At 35.6% G+C, this 20,983-nt stretch overlaps 1 protein-coding gene across 1 annotated transcript in view; it reads right to left on the bottom strand.

Annotated features, from left to right (window-relative positions):
- The window catches only part of DOK6 (docking protein 6), a 253,197-nt gene that overhangs the window by 78,458 nt on the left and 153,756 nt on the right, over positions 1–20,983 (bottom strand). The window contains exons 4-5 of the mRNA XM_055800751.1: positions 20,554–20,673; positions 10,919–11,108 (exon numbers count right to left, since the gene is read on the bottom strand). Coding sequence (XP_055656726.1) covers positions 10,919–11,108; positions 20,554–20,673 — 310 coding nt within the window. The remainder of the gene's footprint in view (positions 1–10,918; positions 11,109–20,553; positions 20,674–20,983) is intronic.

The following is a 20,983-nucleotide window of genomic DNA, read 5'->3' as shown; positions in this document are numbered from 1 at the left end:
TGCTACAGTGTTCCATCAGAAAATCAGCTACCTTTTGCTTTTACTCAGAAGTACTTTCCTATCTATTTCTCTCTTAACAGCCCATGTGTATCATCACCACATTCCTATCACCTTCTATTTCATGTGCTTAGCCCATTTCTGTCCCCCTCCACATGATCTGCCCTCCTATTGTCATAAATCTCTTGAGTTTCTTTTAGTCCCAGAAAGCCGGTCCGCTTGCTAACCAATGTATGTGCAAAACAGCTTTAGCACATCCAGCCCTGGTCCTCTCCAGACCAGTGCTGTTTTGCATAGCTGCTGCCACTCTTAATTCTCTGGTGACAGTGACAGTACTCTTAGATAAGTAAGTGACCAGAAATACAAATGATCCAACCTGTCATTTCATTAAATAAAGATTTGGCACCCAGAGTCATTATCTGAAAGAACTTCAGGGTTTTCCACTGAATCATCATCTAGACTATAAAATTTTCCGCCCTTCAATCCCATTCCTGACAGTAAACAACACTGTCCTGCTTTTAGCTGGGACAGAATTAATTTTCTTCTTAGCTGGTGCAGTGTTGTGTTTTGGATTTGGTGTGAGAACAATGTTGACAGCACACTGATGGGTTTGGTTGTTGCTGGGTCATGTTTATACTAAGCCAAGGACTTTTCGGTTTCTTGGGCCCTGCCAGCGTGAGGGCTGGAGGGGCACGGGAAACTGGGAGGGGACACAGCCAGGACAAGTGACCCAAACTAGCCAAAGGGATATTCCATACCATATAGCCTCATGCTGAGTATATAAACTGGAGGAAGAAGGAGGGGGGACATCTGGCATTATGGCGTTTGTCTTCCCGAGTAACCATTACACATGATGTAGCCCTGCTGTCCTGGAGATGGCTGAACACCTGCCTGCTCATGGGAAGTGGTGGATGAATTCCTTGTTTTGCTTTGCTTGTGCAGCTTTTGCTTTATCTATTAAACTCTTTATCTCAACACATAAGTTTTCTCACTTTTACTCTTCCAGTCTTCTCCTCCATCCCACTCAGGGGAAGTGAGTGAGCGGCTGTGTGGGGCTTAGTTGCCAGCCAGGGATAAACCATGGCAGATACATATGGTCTGAGAGTTCCATTTTTTTAAATTTTCAAACACTGTATACTAATAAATGCAGGTTTGCAATAAGTGATGATAATTTTAGTTTACTTTTGTAGTCAACTTGATGAAATTTCAGCCACAATAGCACATTTTCAGGAAAAAAAAATAATCTCTCCTATCATTCATCCAAAATATTGTTTGCAACAACTGTATCAGGGAACATTTGAAGTATCATTTTAAAAGATAAATAATTTCCAAGATGGACAGAGAATTAAAAAACATTGTACAAAAACGTGAAAATCTGCTTTGTTGCACTGGTTCAAGCAAGCATCGAGCGTACAATGCTATATTTGACTTTTTGGCCACTGGCAGGATAATCAAGTAGATAAAGCAACTTGGTGAATTATAGCACTGTACTGAGTTTTCTCCCAAAAAGTCAGAAAGATCAAACGATGTTTGGAGCAGCTGAGATTGAGGGATTCCATTAGATGATGCCTATCCCTCCCCTCCTTCTAATAAGATGGAAGCTTTTTAGAAAATATGTGACAAATGACTACTCACAGCAGAAATACATCACACACCACAGAGTACAGCATTATTGATAGTGCAATAATAGTAATAACTTACTGTGATAGCAAAGAAGTACTATTAGGAGGGACACAGTAGCTAATAGCATTTCCTCTAACAGGGGCTAAGGGACAAACCTTCCTTCAGTACCTTATAAATAAGAGGAAGATTAAAGGAGCCTGTGGGACCAGTCAACACACCTCACAAATAGCCTGGCTTTTCCAGAATGCTACTGAGCAGGCACTGCCTGTAAAGTGCTCTCCATCTCTCCTGTGTGACAGTATTTTGATAGTTCTTTAGTTAATTTAAATTAGAGTGAGAGGACACTTAGTTAAAATAAAAGACTTGAGGGGGGCATAATGCATGATAATGCCGGAAACAGAATCTGAAATTTAGCACATGGATTTGTATTCAATCAACATTAAACATAGCTATTTAAAAAATTGAAGGAATCACTCACGGATGGTCAATTTGAAAGTTCTTTTAGGTCTTCCTATTTAGTTATATACCCATTCTGGGAAGAACACTTTTTATATTATTTTATATCTGTCTTCAAACATGTTCACAGGGGGGTGGGTAGTGTGGTGATGTGGGGTGTGTGTGTGTCTGTGTGTGTGTCTGTGTGTGTGTCTGTGTGTGTGTCTGTGTGTATATTTGTCTCAGTAGCAAAGTTTCACAAAAAGTAGCTGTTAATAAGTGGTGGAGAATATCAGTTTTTTAGCATGTTTTAAAGGTTTGACCCAAAATATCCTAGGTATTCTCTGGTTTGTAGGGACATAAAATAAAATAAATAAAAAAAAAACCAACAACCACAAAAAGTAAATGAATGCAAACTCCCCATTACTTTCAATATTACTGTCTTGGTTTTGCTTATCTGTAGTTTTTTTGCATGAGAGCAGTTTGTTTTTCTACTTAATGATATAACAAATTAGATTAATAATTAATTAAGTTAATGGATGAAAATATTCAGTATCTTCATGATTGTTGATTTTTGCAAAAAAAAATTGTACAAACCTGCAGTAATATTAAAAAAAAAAAAAAAAAAAAAGTTTGTTACCTCCACAGTTACTCACATATTCCAAACCAGTCATGGCTGCACGGAGATCACATATATGTTTGGGAAAGTGTATATAATATACATATATATAAAGCTTTGTTGGTAATGGCATTCAACTTACTAATGAAAAGCCAGAATACAGCTACTGAAAAAATGAATCACCATGGAAATTTCCACGCTAGAGTTTGTGTTCTCACTCTATTACTACATCCAGAATACAGAAGCATTTCTGGAACTGCTATACCTCTGTGAATGACAGCAGAGGCCATAACCACTCTATTGACCTCTTTTTGAAACACAGAACTTACTGGATACCATCATCCTTCAGAAAAGCTACATCTTATGTTAAACAAAAAATATGCCAATAGGTATTTTATAAGTGAGTTCATTATTTGTGAGAACAATGAATCAACACTGTCTGAAAGAACAAGAGAAATTAGTCAGATATGATACAAACCTTCCAGGATTAGCCTTCTAAAGCAGCTTTCTCAGCTCACAAATAGTGACTGGCAGTTATGCTATACTCAACTTGATTCCAGTATAATCACATCCCAAGACTGAGAGAAAAATAAAACTTCTACTGCAATTTTACATGTGACATACAAGAGACAACTGTTCAGACACTAAAATGACCTTTAGAATAAACCTAAGTGTCAGCTGAAGCTGAGGAACCAGAGATCCTGACAACAAACGAAGCCCACAAATGTTTAAAACTGTGCTACTTTACCCTTCTGCAATGCTCCCTGTGTGCAAGTGGAAGAGCAGGTTTGCACAGGTTCCTAAATATTCATGAAGGAGGCTCTTTTGTTGTGCAAATTCAAGCCTTCGCATTTTGATTCCTTCTATGTTTGTACAGCCACAGCACAGGGGATATTTCAGACCTCGTCCTCAATGGATGATACTACATTCATAAGCCTTGGAGAAAAAGAGGATTTATTTGTGCTTAGTATTCTTGCTGGCTAGATGGTTCTCTGTGCAAAACGTGACCTCCTGGATTGCCCCTTGTGAAGTGTTCAACACTCTTCTACTGTCTGTATAGATGATTAGGTGCCCAGTTTCAGCATTTTTAACTGGCTCATGCAAATAGGCTTGGTGGGAAGAGATGCAACAGTATTTAAGTACTAAAATAGAAACTCTGGCTCTCATTGTAAATGGCATCTATATAAGAAATTAAGAACATTAGCAAAATTTATTAGTATATATGAGCTTCTGAGTTTTGCTGTTGATTTTATTTCTTTTCTAAATGGGGCTTTTTCATTGTTTTGCTTTTCAAGTCTGGGATATTTCAGTCCTCCTGTATCTTGAGGTACAATGTTAGATGTTGTTACGACTCTTGGAGAGAAAAGGACCTGCTGCTGGAACGTCTCAAGTTATTCAGAACTGCCATAAAAGATTAATTATTGCTATTGCTCACTGTGGAATTCAAAGGTTAAAATCTAGAGTTGAAACAATAAGTAAGTCCTAAAGTGATTAAGAATGTATGAATTATTTCATCTGTTTCTTCTCTGCTCATATGTTACACACCAATAACCTTGTTAGTCATATTCAGCATCAGGAATATTAATCTAACAATCCATGCTTACAGCAGAGCATACGTATGAAAAAGGAACAATTAGAATATGGTCTGTAAATAGCAAATCTTCTGGGCTCAAGCATGGATGTAAAGTCACTTGGAAGAAAAATGATGGCCAGACTCAAAATATTTATAACAAGCCCTATTTTGATTATGACATACAGCCGTATTACAAAAGGAGAAGGCAAATTACACACTTCAATGGAAAGGCACATTTCACGTTATTTCAGGATCATCAGAAGGAACATAACATGCTATCTGCTAATACATTAGGCAATGACAATACAATTCTTATTGATTTCACTAAAAACTTCGTAACATTTGAATTATAACAATGATATTGTATATATAGTTATCAGCTGAAAATGTACACTATGCCCTCTGGGTTGCAAAATATGCCATTATGAGCCACTTCTATAGATACCACAGAGATGAAGGCTTTGCTTCTGAGCTGTATGTCTTTTGTGTTAACTGGACAAACTTCAGGTGACTGTTTTTCTAACTGCATATATTTCATTCAGTACAAATTCATAAGCGAAATTACTAGTTAGGCAATGGTGAATTAATGAACTACTGATGTTCTCAATCCTATCAATTTAGTATTTATACATTTGTTCATTACTATGCTATACAACTTTGTGGAGCTTGCTGGAGTCACTGACTTCTCAATCTATCTGTGATAAAATTACAACTTAATAAAGGTAATGTTAATGTTATTGCCTTTTTTGAGATACCATTGTTTTTTTCAAATCAAAATTAGAGCTTTCACAGAAAAGTGGAATGGCTCAGGCATTCTGGCAGAAAATCTGTAGGTGTGATTATCATGGATAAATTTTCAAAACAGTGACTAAAAAGAGAAGAACATTTTATAAGTTAGAATAGAAATTTAGGATAAAGAAGCATGCATATAATGCCGCCTTCTCTCTGTCTGCCATATTCAGTTACACTGTGGACAATTTCATTGTTATGTGAGTTTTGGTCGAACTTGCTCTGACTTACCGATGCTAGAGCAGTTTGAGAGGAGCCTTGGCAGAGAGAAAATTCAGTGAGCACTTTACAAGTCACTTACAACAAGCCGTATCAGTTTCTGCTAGTGAAAGAGTTCTTAGATTAGGTACCATGATCAAAACCAGAGTAAGAGTCCTGCAGATGAGTTAAACACACAACTTCTTTTTACGTAGGGTTTAAATGAATCAGATGACAAACACAGAACTTATTTCAGTTCAGGAATTTGGAAGAAGGCAATTTGAGAGTTGGGATGAAGTTGGAATGGAAAAAAAGTAGGAATGGAACTACAATTAAAACATATTACAGTATAACCTTGGCACTGCTAAATACAAGGAACTAAAACATATTCAGTGATAAAAATGCCACGTTTCCTAAAATTAGAGCTACGTGATTACTGAAAAAGCCAAGAGGAGGATACATACAAGAGATTTCTGTTTCTTTTTTGAAGTTATTTTCAGATTTTAGCAATACATACTGCCTGGGGAAAGAATGTGAGAAGTGAAGGGGCAGTGAGAAAACAGGTAAAACAAAACCACTGAAATTTCACATAATGGGTAATTAGGCTTTTTGCAAATATTGCAAAGATGTAAAGGAAGAAAAGGATCCTAACAAACTTAACTATTAAGTGTGGGGTGCTCAAAGCTCTGAGGTAACTTTTATGTGAAATGGTAGATCTATCTATTGCAGCCGCACCTGGGTGCTCGTATTACTGCTCAACTCAAAGTGACTTACAAATTCCATGACAAGTTTATGATCTATAATGTTACTAGAATGATTTATAATATGTGATTTATAATTCTATGATAAACTTAATCCACAATTTAGATGATCCACCAGCAGTCAGGAATTGAAGGCTTCTCTTCAGGGAGGTATAGACCTGAGCTGATATGTACATCAGTGTGTGAAGTCCAGAACAACTGTCTCATGAGGCGCACACACACATAAGGGGCCTCTCCCCATGTAAGGGAAAATGAGGATGTTTCCTGTAACTTGACTTTGTTAATTGACATACATTTCACATTGACACCAGAAACTATCAACGAGGACTGACAGACAAATGAAAAATTCCAATCAGATGTAGTGCCTGAAGGAAACACTGAACTTTCTGCTTCAGATAACCCTAGCATCTGCGTATCTACCTCTGAGAAAATTGTCAGTCCTGGGTTGCGTAAAGAAAAAAAAGCAAACCTGAGAAATTCTCATGTCACCACTCTGCAATGCTTGAGCTTAATATTTTCTCAACCAAAGAAACAGATTCCAGATCTTAAAAATGACAGGGAATACTACATTTCTTTATGTTTTCTCTGATGAGGAAAAAAAAATAAAGAAAAAATATTTTAGTGTGATTCAATGTGTGTCTCTGAATGCACAGTATGAATAAACTTGGAAAGACTTGAAACTGTTTAAATTTCAACAACTTGTCTATAAAATAGAAGAAAATCTATTTCAGAAAAAGGAGAGTTTCATGGATTTGTGGCTCCTTGTGTTCTCAAAACTTCAAGAACAAACCTACTGCCTTGACCTCTCTACTCAGCAGAAACTTGCAGTATTTCACAAAGTTTGTCTGAGGCTTCCACAGCCCATCCCATCATTGTATTTTCTCACCATGTTTAACTTGACTTCAGCCAGACTGGTATTTTTGTTTGTTTGTTTGTTTGATACCTCTGGCCAGCACTTAATAGACTTGGCCAGACAGCTTCCATACATAGAAAATATTGTTTAATGTAAATGGCAGAATTGCAGTACAGCAAAAGAAAAAAAACATTTAAAAAACAGTAAAGAGTCCATCTGTGTTTATTTCTCTCAGTGCCTCAATTCTGGATTCTTGAGTCTCCTTATACGCTCCTAACAATGTACCTCAGCCAGCTTGTTTTGCTAAAAGGAATGCTTGGACAACTGCCTTTTGCAGTTTCCAGAGAGTGAATTTTAAATATTGCTTATGGCCTTTGTCATAGATTATTTGCTTTGCAACATCAGCAAAATGAATCCTGTAACTTTGGCAGGAGTCTGAAAACAGTGTCTTCACATCTGATGTTTTCTGGAATGTTTCTTGGATTGCATGTAATTTGCAATACCTTCATCTGGACAGTTGTGTGGGCAGTTCTGTAACAGCACACTTCCCATTTCAGGGACTTGAAATCAGAGACACTCAGGGACAAGTGCTCCCATACATGGAGCAGCGGTACCAAAAGCTTGAAGAGAAAAGTAAGTGCACTCATGCAGACTGAGTGCATTCTTAGGCACAGTGTCTCCAACATATCCAATACCCAAAATAATGAGAAAGAGGTGTCCGAACACATTATGCATGTCCATAAATTAAGGAAATCCTGTTGACTTATTGATGATTCAACATTAAAACTCCCTGAGCCAATCCAAATCTGTTCAGGTGGAAAACCTGGCTCTAGGAAAATTAAATGATAGGCTCCTACCTCAGGTGCTCTGAATTACTGTGGGATCCATTCACCGTGTTAGATGCACAGTATTAATCAGTACAAAACTATTGTAGTGCCTAATGGAGTTGTGAATTACTATTTTCTGATCGATGGATACTTTGCATGGGTTAACCCTAACCAGGTACTTTAAATAATGAAAATCTCTCCTTCCAGCATCAAAGCCACACAAAACTGTACTTCCCCCAAATCTCAGCAGAGTTTGGATAGGGAAGAACACGAATTAAGTAAACTACTGTGCAAGAAATATTAACTTTCATTGATTCACTGAATAATGAAAAATAAGGATGAGTCTAACTTCATAGGTAGTGCAAAGAGACATATTTACAAACTCCAGTTCAGTGCAAAACCAAACAGAATGATCTGACATTTGGAAAGAATTTGTGTTCATTATTCTCATATTTAAGATATCCTCCAAATCATATAGTTATTGCATTTCAATAGAGAAGTGAACAGTTTAGTTTTATACATCCAATTCCATATTCCATTTAAATGCAAAACAATATGTTTATTAAAAGATAAATGTACTTGTTTGAAAGCTTAATTTTAATCAATTTATCATAGTATCTCTTTGTGAATATCTGCATTTATTTTAATGGGAGAGATTTATTTACTCAAACAAAGTAATACCAGAACTGAGGATGGATAATAAATATATAAACCTGAGCTCTTAATGTTCATGCAAACCTCATACACATATACTGCATAGCTGCTAAAACTCAGTAAAAAATAAGAACCTATTTAAAAATATTTCCTTTAAAGCAATTGTCTACATTTAATATTTAAGCCTTAGGGAAAAAGTAAAGCAATGACAATTTTGCTGCGTAACATTGTCATAAAACATGGATGAGCACTTCATTTCTGATGACAGCATGCATCAGCAATTTACTGTACTAAGGCACTAACAGATCAAGGGACAAAGAAAATCATGTTTAGAAAAAATGAGAAAGATCCTGGTTAAAAAATAAAAAGTAAAAAAAAAATCAACAACAGATTTTAAAATAAGCATTAATCTTCAGATGTAATTGAAGACACTGACTTTTCTCTAGTCCTATTTTTTACTTCTACGTTTTTCTGCGAGTCTAAATCTAGTCTTTACACATTTCCAAATCAGACAGATAAAGCACTCCCAAGCAAGCAAAAGGGAGGAATCAGATCAAAGACAGTAAAGCATGATAGATAAAGGCAGAACTGGCTCATAATAATAAAACACAGCAAAACAATCCACTTTTTATCAGGTTGTATGGTCCATGGATTGTAGGGGAAGATGATAGTCAGGTACTAGTATGGAATTAAAATACTGTAGAAGGCTTAAAAAAGCAGAGATAAGGCTCAGACTTTTCTTGAATATATACAATCACTATACATAGCTTGTTAGTACTGTTGTACCATAGAGCAGTACAGAAAGCAACTATCTTGCCAAAAAAAAAAAAAAAAGAAAAAAAAAAAAAGAATCTCACTATGATATAGAATGACTTTTTTAATGATTAAAACATTACAGAGAATGAAACACCTATATTTTGAGACAGGTATAAGAAATCATCTTCAAATAATGAATCTGAATTAGTTTTAGCAGCTTAATTTTTGTTAATGACAATTTCAATTTCCAAAGATAGTTTCCTTCAGAATCAATTAAAAGTGGGTCTACTCACAGACAGATACACTAGTCTGAATAAGCAGCTCTTAGTAAGTCTTCAATCATTATCGTTTTATGCAAAAATAACCCTTCCCCTTTAATAAAATGTATGTTTGAAAATAAAAATTTAGCCAAAGAATCAGATGGGTGGGATATTCACAAAGAATGGGATAAAGGTAAATCCTAGTGGTTTTGTTTCTTTGCTTGCTTGCTTGCTTTTCTCCAGAACAATACGGTGAGTTTCAGGCATTTTTTAGTCATTTTACTTGCTTTCTGGTATTGTGTGGGTATGCTGCTTGAACTAGTTTCACATGAGGTAGCTTGAGGCCTAGGGGAAGGAATGATTTAGCAAATTATTCTTGCTAAAAGAGTATATCTGAATGAGCCCTACAGCTTAATCACTGAAATTAAATTGAAACATGGGTAAGCTGTTGCTAATTTTTAGTAAAACATTATTAAATAATAATAATAAAAAAGTATTGCTGTCTTCATGATTTTTAATAGTGAAGTCATCAGAGAAAAGTAACAGAGCACTACAATGTTCTGGTGACATCAGTCTGTATATACAAAGTTCTGAGTTAAGTGGTAACTCCTGTCTGTATGAAACTGCAGAATAATTTAGGTCATTAAGTTCTTAGGCTGTAGGATCCATTTGATCCATGCTTTTGTTTGTGATCGCCAACTCTACTTTTGTGAATATTAATGATACTGAATAAGCACACATCAAAATGCATATGAAGATTTTTACCAAGGCAATGTGGCTAACCCAAGAGTGTAGAGACCTGTAATTTCACAGATCGTTTCAGAAAATTCAGGCTCTGCATAAGGAAGTATAAAAAACTTAGAAAAGTCTAGAAGCATAAAATACAAGATGAAACATCACTAAAGACAGAGATGACTGCAGAATTATTTCTGCACAGAAACACAGAAAAAGCAATGGACCTAACGGTCCAATGAAATGCATTAAAAAGATATGAAAGGGAGACAAAACAGAGCTCCACGGACATTTAAAACTAATCTGAGGATGGAAATAGCAATGAGGATTAAAACTGCAGGCAGAAAAAAAGAGCTAGCCTTTTTATGGGTTCACAATGTTCTCTGTGCTTCTGCCTACAATTACATTCCAGTGTGGCAATCAGTCATCAGGAACACCCAAAAAGAGTAATATCTACTGTAGCGGAAGTTATTCCATTCATATTGTGTGATCAGCCTTTTCCATGATCCAGAATTAATGTCTTCTACATCAAAAGTACTCAAATTATAACACATTAGTGTTTAAGCACAGTGAGGCTCATAAACCTTAAGAATGACAATTCAACCACAGTTAAATAAAAGTCAGAGGAAGCTTAAGATCATTTTAAATATAAGATATATCAACACTTATTTTGAACACTGAGCTGAATAGATTGAAAAGTAACATTCAACAAACAGGTCTATGGAAAGGCCATGTATTCCATCTTTCTTTATAATGAGAGGCTAATCTAACTTATCAGGCTGCTTCTCAAAAATCACTGCTTATTTATTCTTCTTGCTGTTTCCTACTCCTTAGCTCTTACCTTCCAGACTCAAATGTGAACCATGTTGAGTCACGTCCATATCTCCTCAAAGAGCTCAGAGGCCACATGACCAGCTTGACCTTGGCATTGTGGATGTCCCAGAGATAGATGTTTTCATGTGTGATCTGCATTGTACATTCCCCATAGATATCTAAATTTGGTGTAGGCATAAGATAGACATTGAATCGTTCTGGAAAAAAACAAACAAACAAACAACACACAATAAGGCATCGCCAGTTAAAGAAAGATTTTATACTGAGGGAAAAAAAAGGAAATCAAGTCTTTAGTTACTGATGGTTCAGAAATCAAGGCCAAATTTCTGGCCTTGAATAGAGGTGAGGAGCCACTGATTTCGAAGAAGTCTTTCTAGTGTACATGAGAGGAGTAAGAGAATTGTCTTCATTTCATTTTCATTATAAATAATGCAGCAGACTGAAACATCTTTCACAGATGATCTGCAAAGTCCTCTGACATATGTCCCCAGCAAGTTAACTGAAGTCCTTTATCCTCACATTAAGGTCCATGACTTTGCAAATCAAAATTCGCAATGACTTGAACTCTGACAGACTCCTTTCTCAAAGAACAGAACTACAGGTATCCTGGCAAAACCGCTGCCTCTTAGAAAAACTGTCCTTGAAATTGCAAACCCAGGTTTACTTATCGAAGCTTGTTAATAATTGTGTTCAGTTTCTATTTATTTGCCAAAGTCATTATAATTTGTCAAATTAATAACAGTTTTAATCATTGGTTGCTTTCTTGAAAAATCTGATTCAACATGATATATTAGTATGGTCATGACATCAATTGCTGTCAGCTGCACTTCCACTGCAAAGTGCATTCATTGCAGTAAGAGGTCGAGGGCATTAACAATTTTCTGAAGTGCCTGAATTGCATGTGATATAATAAGCAAAGCAAAAGTTATCCTTAAAAAAACCACACCACTACCCCCCTCCCCCCCCCCCCAAAAAAAAAGCCACCACATGATATTAAACACCATTAATGCATACGGAAGGAAGTAAACCACAATAATACCAAGATAATTTTTTTAAAAATGGAATTTTCTTTGAAGAATAACTAATGCTTTTATGAATTGCTTCTACAAAGAATTAAACACTCAGTTTAATTTCAGGTCGTTCAGTTGGAAGTGTTAGCCTGTATTTTAACTTCAAGGCACTGAAATCTTAGGGCTTAATAGCATAACATGGGAGAATGGAGCTGATCTGCAACTTCCTCTAACAATTCTATTTCATTTTTGATATAGGATAGAAAAGCAAAATGTCAATGCTACTGCACTGGAGGGTGTTGACAAAAAAAGGTAAGAATGATTTTTAGTATGAGCATGAGCAATGCTCGTCCAATAATCAGTACTAGGAAAATGTACTTTAAAGGGACCTCTGACAGGAAAACAGTCACAAATCACTTGATGAACGAATGACAGCTTGGTGTGGAACATTTATTCCAGCATTTGCTCTGAATTTTCTCATGGTGTCCTCATAAAAATTAGGAAAGAATTTAAAGTAATCAGAAGAGGAATAAAGTGAGAGAAATTTATTGTAGCAGTCAAAATTAGATGCAGCTTCTCATTGTGTTTGACATCCAATATCGCAGATATTATGTTTCCATTTTTTTGACATTTTATATATAGAGACTTTTTTGACAAATAAGTGAAAATATTGCAGATAAGTGAGTTCATATAAAACATGTTAGAAGTGTGTATGTGAGTATGCATGTGTGTGTCAATAAAATAACAAAAGTTTGGCTGAGGAATTAACAGAAGCAGGGAACTGCTGGGTGAGCAGTAAGAATTGCTGCCCTGGATAGATAAAAGTAAACTTGTCATCCTCAATGTTATTCTGCATCGGTCAGTTTAATTTTTTCCTATTAATGACTCCCTAATTGATTCATTCAGACTCAAAGCCATTCAACCTCTTCTCCCAGGCTGTAGTTCTCATTAATCACACTAACAGGAGTTAGCCCTAAAAGTCTGATTTTATGACTACGGTCCCAAGTGTGAAAGTCTAAATGTTTTGTAGAAGACTTCTGATACTCAGCACAAATAGATTAGCAGGTGCTGCTGAGTTCACTGCAAAGAATTTCCCCTACCCCTCAGAGGAGTGCATTGGGCACAGGTCTAACCCAACGCCTGCCCAAGTAAATGGAAGGACTCGCACATGAGTCTGGCTCAATGCCTGCAGTGGGAAGGGAATGGTGGAGAACAAGGTAACACACTTTGTGATAGAATTATATTTTTATACAATAATTTTTCAGTACCCATATGTCATTGTGATGGTCATGCAATAATGCCTAGGACCTGTACAAGTGTGTTTTTATCATATATTAGACTCCAGTTTTGCATTATTACGTTGTTATTTATTGCTATTTACCTCCTCTGAAAGAAAGATGCAGGTGACTGACGTATCAGCCGTTTCTCTTTTACATTAAATGAAATCACACAACGTGTCTATGAAGGAATAAGGCTACTACATGAGAATGGAAATCTTTTCCTTTACCTGTCTTCACTGACAAAGTGCCTCAGACAGCAGAGAAATCTGAAAGGTACAATTATTTTCTGAAGTAAACATTAAACTGTGGTGTTGAAGGCACAGAGTATTTCAACTTGGTTTATAAGTTACCAGGATACTCATGAAATGTTCGACTTCTCTGAAGTGTTTGAGGATATTATTGCATGAAGGGTATTCAGGACATACATTATTCTCAAACTGTCAGGACACATTTGCTGACTTTGCATGGGAGATCAGTGTCTAAGGTGAGGTGTCATGGATTATAGAAAGTATGTTTGATTAAACTGAACATCAGCTGCAGGGCAAAATGTAGCACCCTTGGACCTTACTCAAATGGCAAGAAACGCAAACGTACAAAAGTATGTGCTGGAGAAGACTGAGGATGGATATATTTGCTTTTGAAACAAAGCCTAATACTTTTGAGTAGTGGGAAACTGAAGACATGGAAAGGTGTAGATACTCTGAAATAATTTTAGAAATTAAAACACAGGTCCAAGTTTTCCATTTCATAAAATATTTGAACAGGTATCTAGGTAATGGTAACACAATCATTCAATTTTTAGTGGCAAGTTTTGTCCTTAAACTTACTCAGGCAAGAACAAACATTCATAAGCTAGATTTGGGAGTCCCAGCTGAATTCTGCCACCAGATCTTTTGAATCATATCGAATAGGACATTTAACTTCTCTGTGGGTCAGACACCATCTGCGTATGAGTGCAATGAGGTACTAACAGTTCATTGGGTTGTAAGATTAAGTAAATAGAAGTTAATAAGAGACTCAGAAAATAGGGAGATGGACGAAACCAGATCAAGTAGATGTTATCCTGTTGGACAGGACAAGGCTGAGACTGAGGAGGTGCCGTTCCTCAGGATTCAGCATCACTACCCTCCTCCCTCTTCTAAAATTGGTGAGAGCGAAGTTCAGGGAGTCGGACAGTCAGGATGAGAAAAAAATACTATTATATTGCTACACTTACTATTCCGCTCTTTTCAATGTAACTTCTCTTTCCCATTTCCTTGAATAAGCAGACCAATGCTTCATCATACACTTTGTGCACGTAAAGGTGTTTAGCATTTGGGCTTTGGCAAGAATATGACCTTTAATAATGTTTTCCAGTGCACAGGATCGTAAGTCTTTGTTAAAATGAGCATACTGGCTGAGACGGAGACTTGGCAGCAACTCCAAAATGCTCTCAACCTTTCACCCTAAAATCCAGGGGTACTAGGGAAACAAAATGACTGTGAGGCCCAGTGATCCTGGTTCTGCCATTTTATCAATGGATTCCTTTGCCTAAATCATCCCAGCTGGAAAACTGAGCAGATGACATTGTAGTCTTGTAATCCAGATGACTTGTGAGAATCTCCCTCTATGAAACTTCTGCTGCTGACCGTCTGTTGCTAATTTTCAGGTGAAAAGAGAGCTTTAAGTCTTGAAGACATAGTATTTTGTATTTTCTCTTCTGCTTTACTCAGTGAGGAAGCAGGACTCCAGAATTAATGTTATCACTTTGCTTATAATTATTCTGCTTTGTTTCTGTTAAAAAAAGGTATGGAAATGTTTATTAATGTCTCACTGAAAATATAAAAGCTACTATAAAAATAAAATATTAAATTTTTTTCTCTGATAAGTAGTAAGGTAGAGAAGAATATGAAATCTCACTGGATTAATGAGCTATTAAAACTGTAAACACCTTTCTTTTCTGAATAAACCTGGCTATGTTTTTGGGGTTTTTTTTTGTGTGTGTGTTTTTTTTTTAAACCAAAGTATAAAAATGGATTAAGGATAACATAAGATGAACAAAACCCATGCAAAATACTTTAATGTAGTAAACCACAGAGATTCTACAACCCCCCAAAAATGCCCTAAAACAAGTCCGCTCTGTGAATGTAGTTACAAAGTCTTTATGCTTTGCTTATAGCTTGTAATCTCCATATGTAGCATAAAGAAATAACTCATAATCCTCTTCTGAGGATTCAAGGACGTTGTTCACTATGAAAAGCTACATTTTTACTAACAGAAGTTAATGAGTTTCTTGCAATTAGAAACCAGGAAGCAAGGCTGCTGTACTGTGGAATGTTTCTAAATAAAAAAGGAAAGTAAAACAGATGTTATGACAAAGAGGAAAACTTCACAAAGGAAGTAATTTTACGAGATAGAAATTTACATATTAGGAAGGAGTAAAAGTAAAATAAAATAATTATCTTTCAAACTTTTCCAGACTACTAAAATCAAAACTAGTTTCATAATGCATAGGAAAAAATTAAAAAGCCAAAGCACCAGTAACACATAATGGAAATATATCATATTGACATCACAGGCATGACACCTAACAATAGATGAGGTACAGCAGCAAAAGATGAATCAGGTCTTTTCTTTAGTTTAAAAATTTGCATTTTTACATTTGGCTATTTTCTTCACTGTTTACATCAGATTTACAAGTGAAGCTAATAGAATATGATTTAGTACCAGTATTCGGCTACTTTAGTGTTATTTAATATTCAAAATAGATAGGAATAGAGTCTTCACCAACAAAGCACCTGCTCTTAAAGAGTGGATTTACTAACACTGTCTACATGTAATGTTTTTTTAACCAATACTGTCTTGAATATTCTGGCTTCTTTTACACAGTAAACATTGTCACTGTATATTGCTCATTTGGATGACTTCTTTCTAATGAATTCCTTTTATAAAGAATGAAAATGGGGTGACACATCGGAAACAAGGATATTTTGGAAAAAAAAAAATCATGAGTATGGACAAATTCTAGCCATAAAAACAGCCAGGCAGGTAAAAATGTTTAAAAAAATAGATTTGTTTTTGTTGTTAATTTTTTGGAGTGTATTACAACTGCTTCCAAATGCATTGAGAGCTGGAAAGGAAGTTTCCAATTCTTCCAAATGAAGAATCTACATTCATGATTTCTTCCCCTAGTAGCAGCTTGAGAAACCTGAGGAATATGAATAAGGAGTAAGTATCACAGGATATTTCTTATAACACTACTTGTCAATGGTGTAATCAGATCCAACTGAGTCCAGATTTTCATTCCTGGAGTTATAAGTGTGTATTATTATTTGTCTTACCATGAATATATAGCTCCATTGCCATTATACAAAACTTGTTATCTGATTAGGATCATGTATTCTTTACTACTTTTGATTTAATACTGTATTTTAATTCTTTATCAAATAATCTAAATGGACATTCATAAACAGTAACAGACTGGTGTGAAAAAAAAATTAAACGGAAACAGGCTTGCTGCTACAGGGTTGAGGAACACAAATCACTTAAATTTGCAGGAGAGAGACGAAAAAAATGGTTGAAGAGTAACAGAAGCTTCATTTCAAATCTCATTTTTATTGGAATCTGTGTATCATTGCAAATTAAGCAGCCATAGTTGTGAGCCTTAAATGTAAAAAGAAAACCACTTAAGGGTCATTTTCCACAGCAGAGTTTACACAGCAAGACTGGCAGCAACACTTCTTGAAAGTAGTAACACAGATAAATCCAGTGAGAAGCTTTCTGTTAATGATGTGCTTTGCAGAAGAATTGCTTAGGTATCTTCTCTGTTCCTCCTACAAGACACAATAGCTAGAGGTCTCTGCTATAAGCACTGCTATAGTTACGGTCTTTTATCTAACACCACAGCAGAACTGTTTGGTGCTGGAGGGTCAAGCAACAGTGCAACTATAATAAAATAGACCTCACTAGCACTTAAAAGAACACTTCTTTCAGATCACTGCACTATTATAAATTTTTATCCTCATAGGACAGAAATGCCTTATGTTTGTACGGCCTTTTAGACATGACATTTGGACACCAAACTGCAATTTTGACAGCCTTTGAAACAGTTTTGCAAGCCATATTATTGCATTCATGTCACAGAGAATCTAGTGTCTTGCCTTCTGAAATTAAAAGCTCATAGGAGAACTAAAAGACTGAGAGTGGGAGGATAAACAGGCTCAGCTATAACAAAAAGAAACATTAGAAAAGTCACAGAAAACACACATATTTTCCTTGTCAAATATTTTCTGAAATGTGTGTCCTTGGTTATAAAAAAATGTAAGCAGCATGTAGCAGTTTGTACAGTCCCAGTTAAGAAAGTCATTACCAATGTTGCAACTGAAGGTACTGGCTGAGGTGGTCATACACAGGGGCTAAACCACAAACCTACAAAAACTTACTATGTTTTCAAGAGATAGCCAATTTACCTGATCCCTTCATTGAATACCCTTACAAATACATGGCATACATAAGCCAAATGTCCTTTAAGGACAAGAATGGGTAACTGGTTGGACAGATAAAGAACTTTGCATATTAAAAATATTATTGCTAGGAAAATGTAAAGTAGGTCATGAAAAAAGCCCTTATTATGATCAAGGAAATATCATTATCAAATTTTAAACATTTCAGAAAATGTTTAGGGCAAAGTATTTGGAAAAAAAAATATTGAAAAAATACAGTGGAATGAGATAAGACTAATGGTTAATACACCTGTTCCTTTGGGATTAATGGTATTGGCACACTGCCCTATCATAGAGATATCCACAGTATAACACTATTATTCAATCCCGTTTAGCCCTTAAAATGTAGTAGTAGTAGTAGTAGTAATAATAATAATAATAATAATAATTCTATTACAGGCTTTACAAATGTACACAAATATGTATTCTCACGTTTGTTTCAAGTAAATATTCAAATAAATAAAAAAGTAATACATCAACTAACTCAAGATGAATTCTATGAAGCTGTCATACTTGCAATATGTTTTGAAGTAAAGACATTCTAAGGTACTATACCAGTGTAATTTTTATTTAACACACACACACACACAAATGACCCTGAGAGTGACACAACTGCCATTTTCACAGTGAGCAAGATTTTAGACATTTCATATATATAGTCACTTTTCATGAAATTCAAATTGGAAACCTAACTTTGACCTTTCAATTTCAGGTCAACAAAAGCTCAGTACTTTTGAAAGGTTTTCAGGTATCTTCTGAAGTACGATTTTGACAGTATGTCTTTAAAAGCTGAAATATGGGGAAAACATGCAAGAAAATAAATTCAAAATGTGAATGTTCATCAGAGCTCACCAAATGATTCCACCCTCAAATTAGTTACCCTTTCCACAAAACCATCATGTGGGAATGATACTGCCAAGTTTGCAGAATAAGATAACTAGTATAGACTGAGGTAACAGTTCCACTCAACTAATTTTACTGAAGGTATCTGCTAAAGAAATTAGTCCAACCGTAGGTTCGTACAGAAAAGCTAAATGAACAAAATGCTAGATTTCATACCAACAGTAAGAATCTCTGTGTTCTTCCCTCCTTCCCAGCTGATTAAAAGACCACCCAAAATTTGCTTGCTTCTGAATATGTCAACTTTGATTTCCAAACATGCTTATTAAAATGCAGAATTGTGCATCAAAGGGATGAGAGAAGGAAGTGGATAGGTATCAGAATTACTTGTCTAAGATACCGTAACTAAAGATTTTTCAGAGCATGCTTGTCACATATTGGATTATACATATTCAGTCACTTGGTTTAAAAGAATATGGCTGATGATACTCTCCATGCATTCTTATTCATGTGACTTGTACAACAAATGCATGCTTTGCCTCTTTGTTTCCTTTCATGTATTGACTTAGAACAATAAAGATGTTAATTATGTTCATATATGCCGGTTGGTAGCACTGCAATTAATTTCAAGACTAAGGCAACCGAATCAAGACCAACTCATACAACAGAACTGATCTATGTCTTCTGGAGGTCACATGTGGGTAACTGGATGCCTTTCAAGAACAAGGTGAAATGTAGTATTCACCATCTTTGTTCAAAAGGTGCTGGACAGCACATGAATTCGCTGCAGAAAGAGCCTGAGGAACTTCAGGCTGGTTTTCTGCTCACATCACAATCTCTTGACAAGTTCTATTCCCTTCTGTGTTGCGAAGGAGCTCCACCTGCTCACGTAGTTCTCTCTCCAACAGCATGAATATGAATTTTATACCTATAGCCTATGAACATAATGCAGCAGATAGGATGCTTTGAGTGGTGTCTGATCATTATCAGTTTCCTACAACATTAGTAGTTCTCCTTTTGTTAAATAGTTTGAGATTACATATTAAATTTTGTGTCTCATGGCAGGAAAACAACTTTGCAAAAATCTGAACTTCTTTTAAATCATGCTTGAATTTGTCTAACATTTGAACAAAATTTTTTAAAGATTTCAGTATATTTTATGTTATTAGAGAGGTCTGGACTCTTCTACAAGATTAGTACAATAGAATCAATATAGTGCTATTCATTCTATAATTTAATTATGTAGTTTTGTTTATGATAGTTGGTTTGATATTTTATGACCATTGAGGCAGTTTGGTTTATTACTTTGTTAAAACCTATTGGTTCTTATAAACATCAAGACAGTAATAATCAAGAGCTCTAATTTAGAGAAGACTAAATAAGAACATTTTGTGTTGCCCTCATGTTCACTAATTGGAATTAAATGACAGTTTAATCACAGATTTTCTTTTCTTATTGCACATTCCATCCACCAGCATCCTTCCTCTGTGTGTATGTAATCTAAATTTTTTTCCAAAGAGCCTTTAGATCAGACTTACAAGCTCATGCTTAGTGCTGACTAGCATCTATCATTGCCCTTTTCACCCGTATTTGACAACATTTAGATGACCTTGACTTCGTTTTTCTAGACAGGTATGAGTTTAAAGCAAATATGTGTCTTGCAGTTCAAAGCAGTGTCTGTATGTTCATTACTGTCTTTTAAAGGCTGTGGAACAACAGCCACTGTTTCGTTCCTTTGCATAGAGGCCATTGTTTCCAGAACCAGGAGGGTCATAGTATCATCTCTCATGACAGCAAAATGTGAACACAATGAAGACATGGAGTCACTCAAGGTATGCTATTTGGCATAGAATTTAATCGTCTTTATTTGTAGGAAAAATAGAACTAAGCCTCAAAAACACATCCAAATGTTTAGTTATTAATGACGTGCTTCTAGCTAATAGTAAAAATTCTCCAAACAAGAAATTCAAGGAAAGATAGTATGGGACATGACCTAAGAACTGATCTCAGAGTAATTACAAAGTTACTTACCGTTTTGTTCTCTCTGGACTCCAGCAGCCAACAAATCTGGTTCCCCAAGACTTATGTCATTGAGCCTGGTTCCCAGACACTCCATGCAAAGATGTTTGCACCATTCCTCTGCCTCTAGTTCTGGAAAAACAGAAAAAACAAAATGTTTGTTTTAACATTTTACTCAAAAAAGTGTGAAGCTAAATCAATACATTCTTACTGACCAGCTTTATGACAACATAATTCTGTTGAAACATGAGTTGTTATCATAAAGTTCCACATTAATTTCTTTGCCTTGATTTATGAACTCCCAAAAGGGTTTACAGTATTAGGACTGCATGTTACATTTTCAAATTCAGGTACAGGAGGTGGAGTTAACAAAAAAGGGGAATAAGTAATGAGTTTTCAAGGTAGTATATCTATCTATCTATCTATCTATCTATCTATCTAT

This window comes from Falco peregrinus, chromosome 3, assembly GCF_023634155.1.
Source record: "Falco peregrinus isolate bFalPer1 chromosome 3, bFalPer1.pri, whole genome shotgun sequence".
In the NCBI taxonomy this organism is placed as follows: Eukaryota; Metazoa; Chordata; class Aves; order Falconiformes; family Falconidae; genus Falco; species Falco peregrinus.
This window is presented reverse-complemented; position numbering and strand designations above follow the sequence as displayed.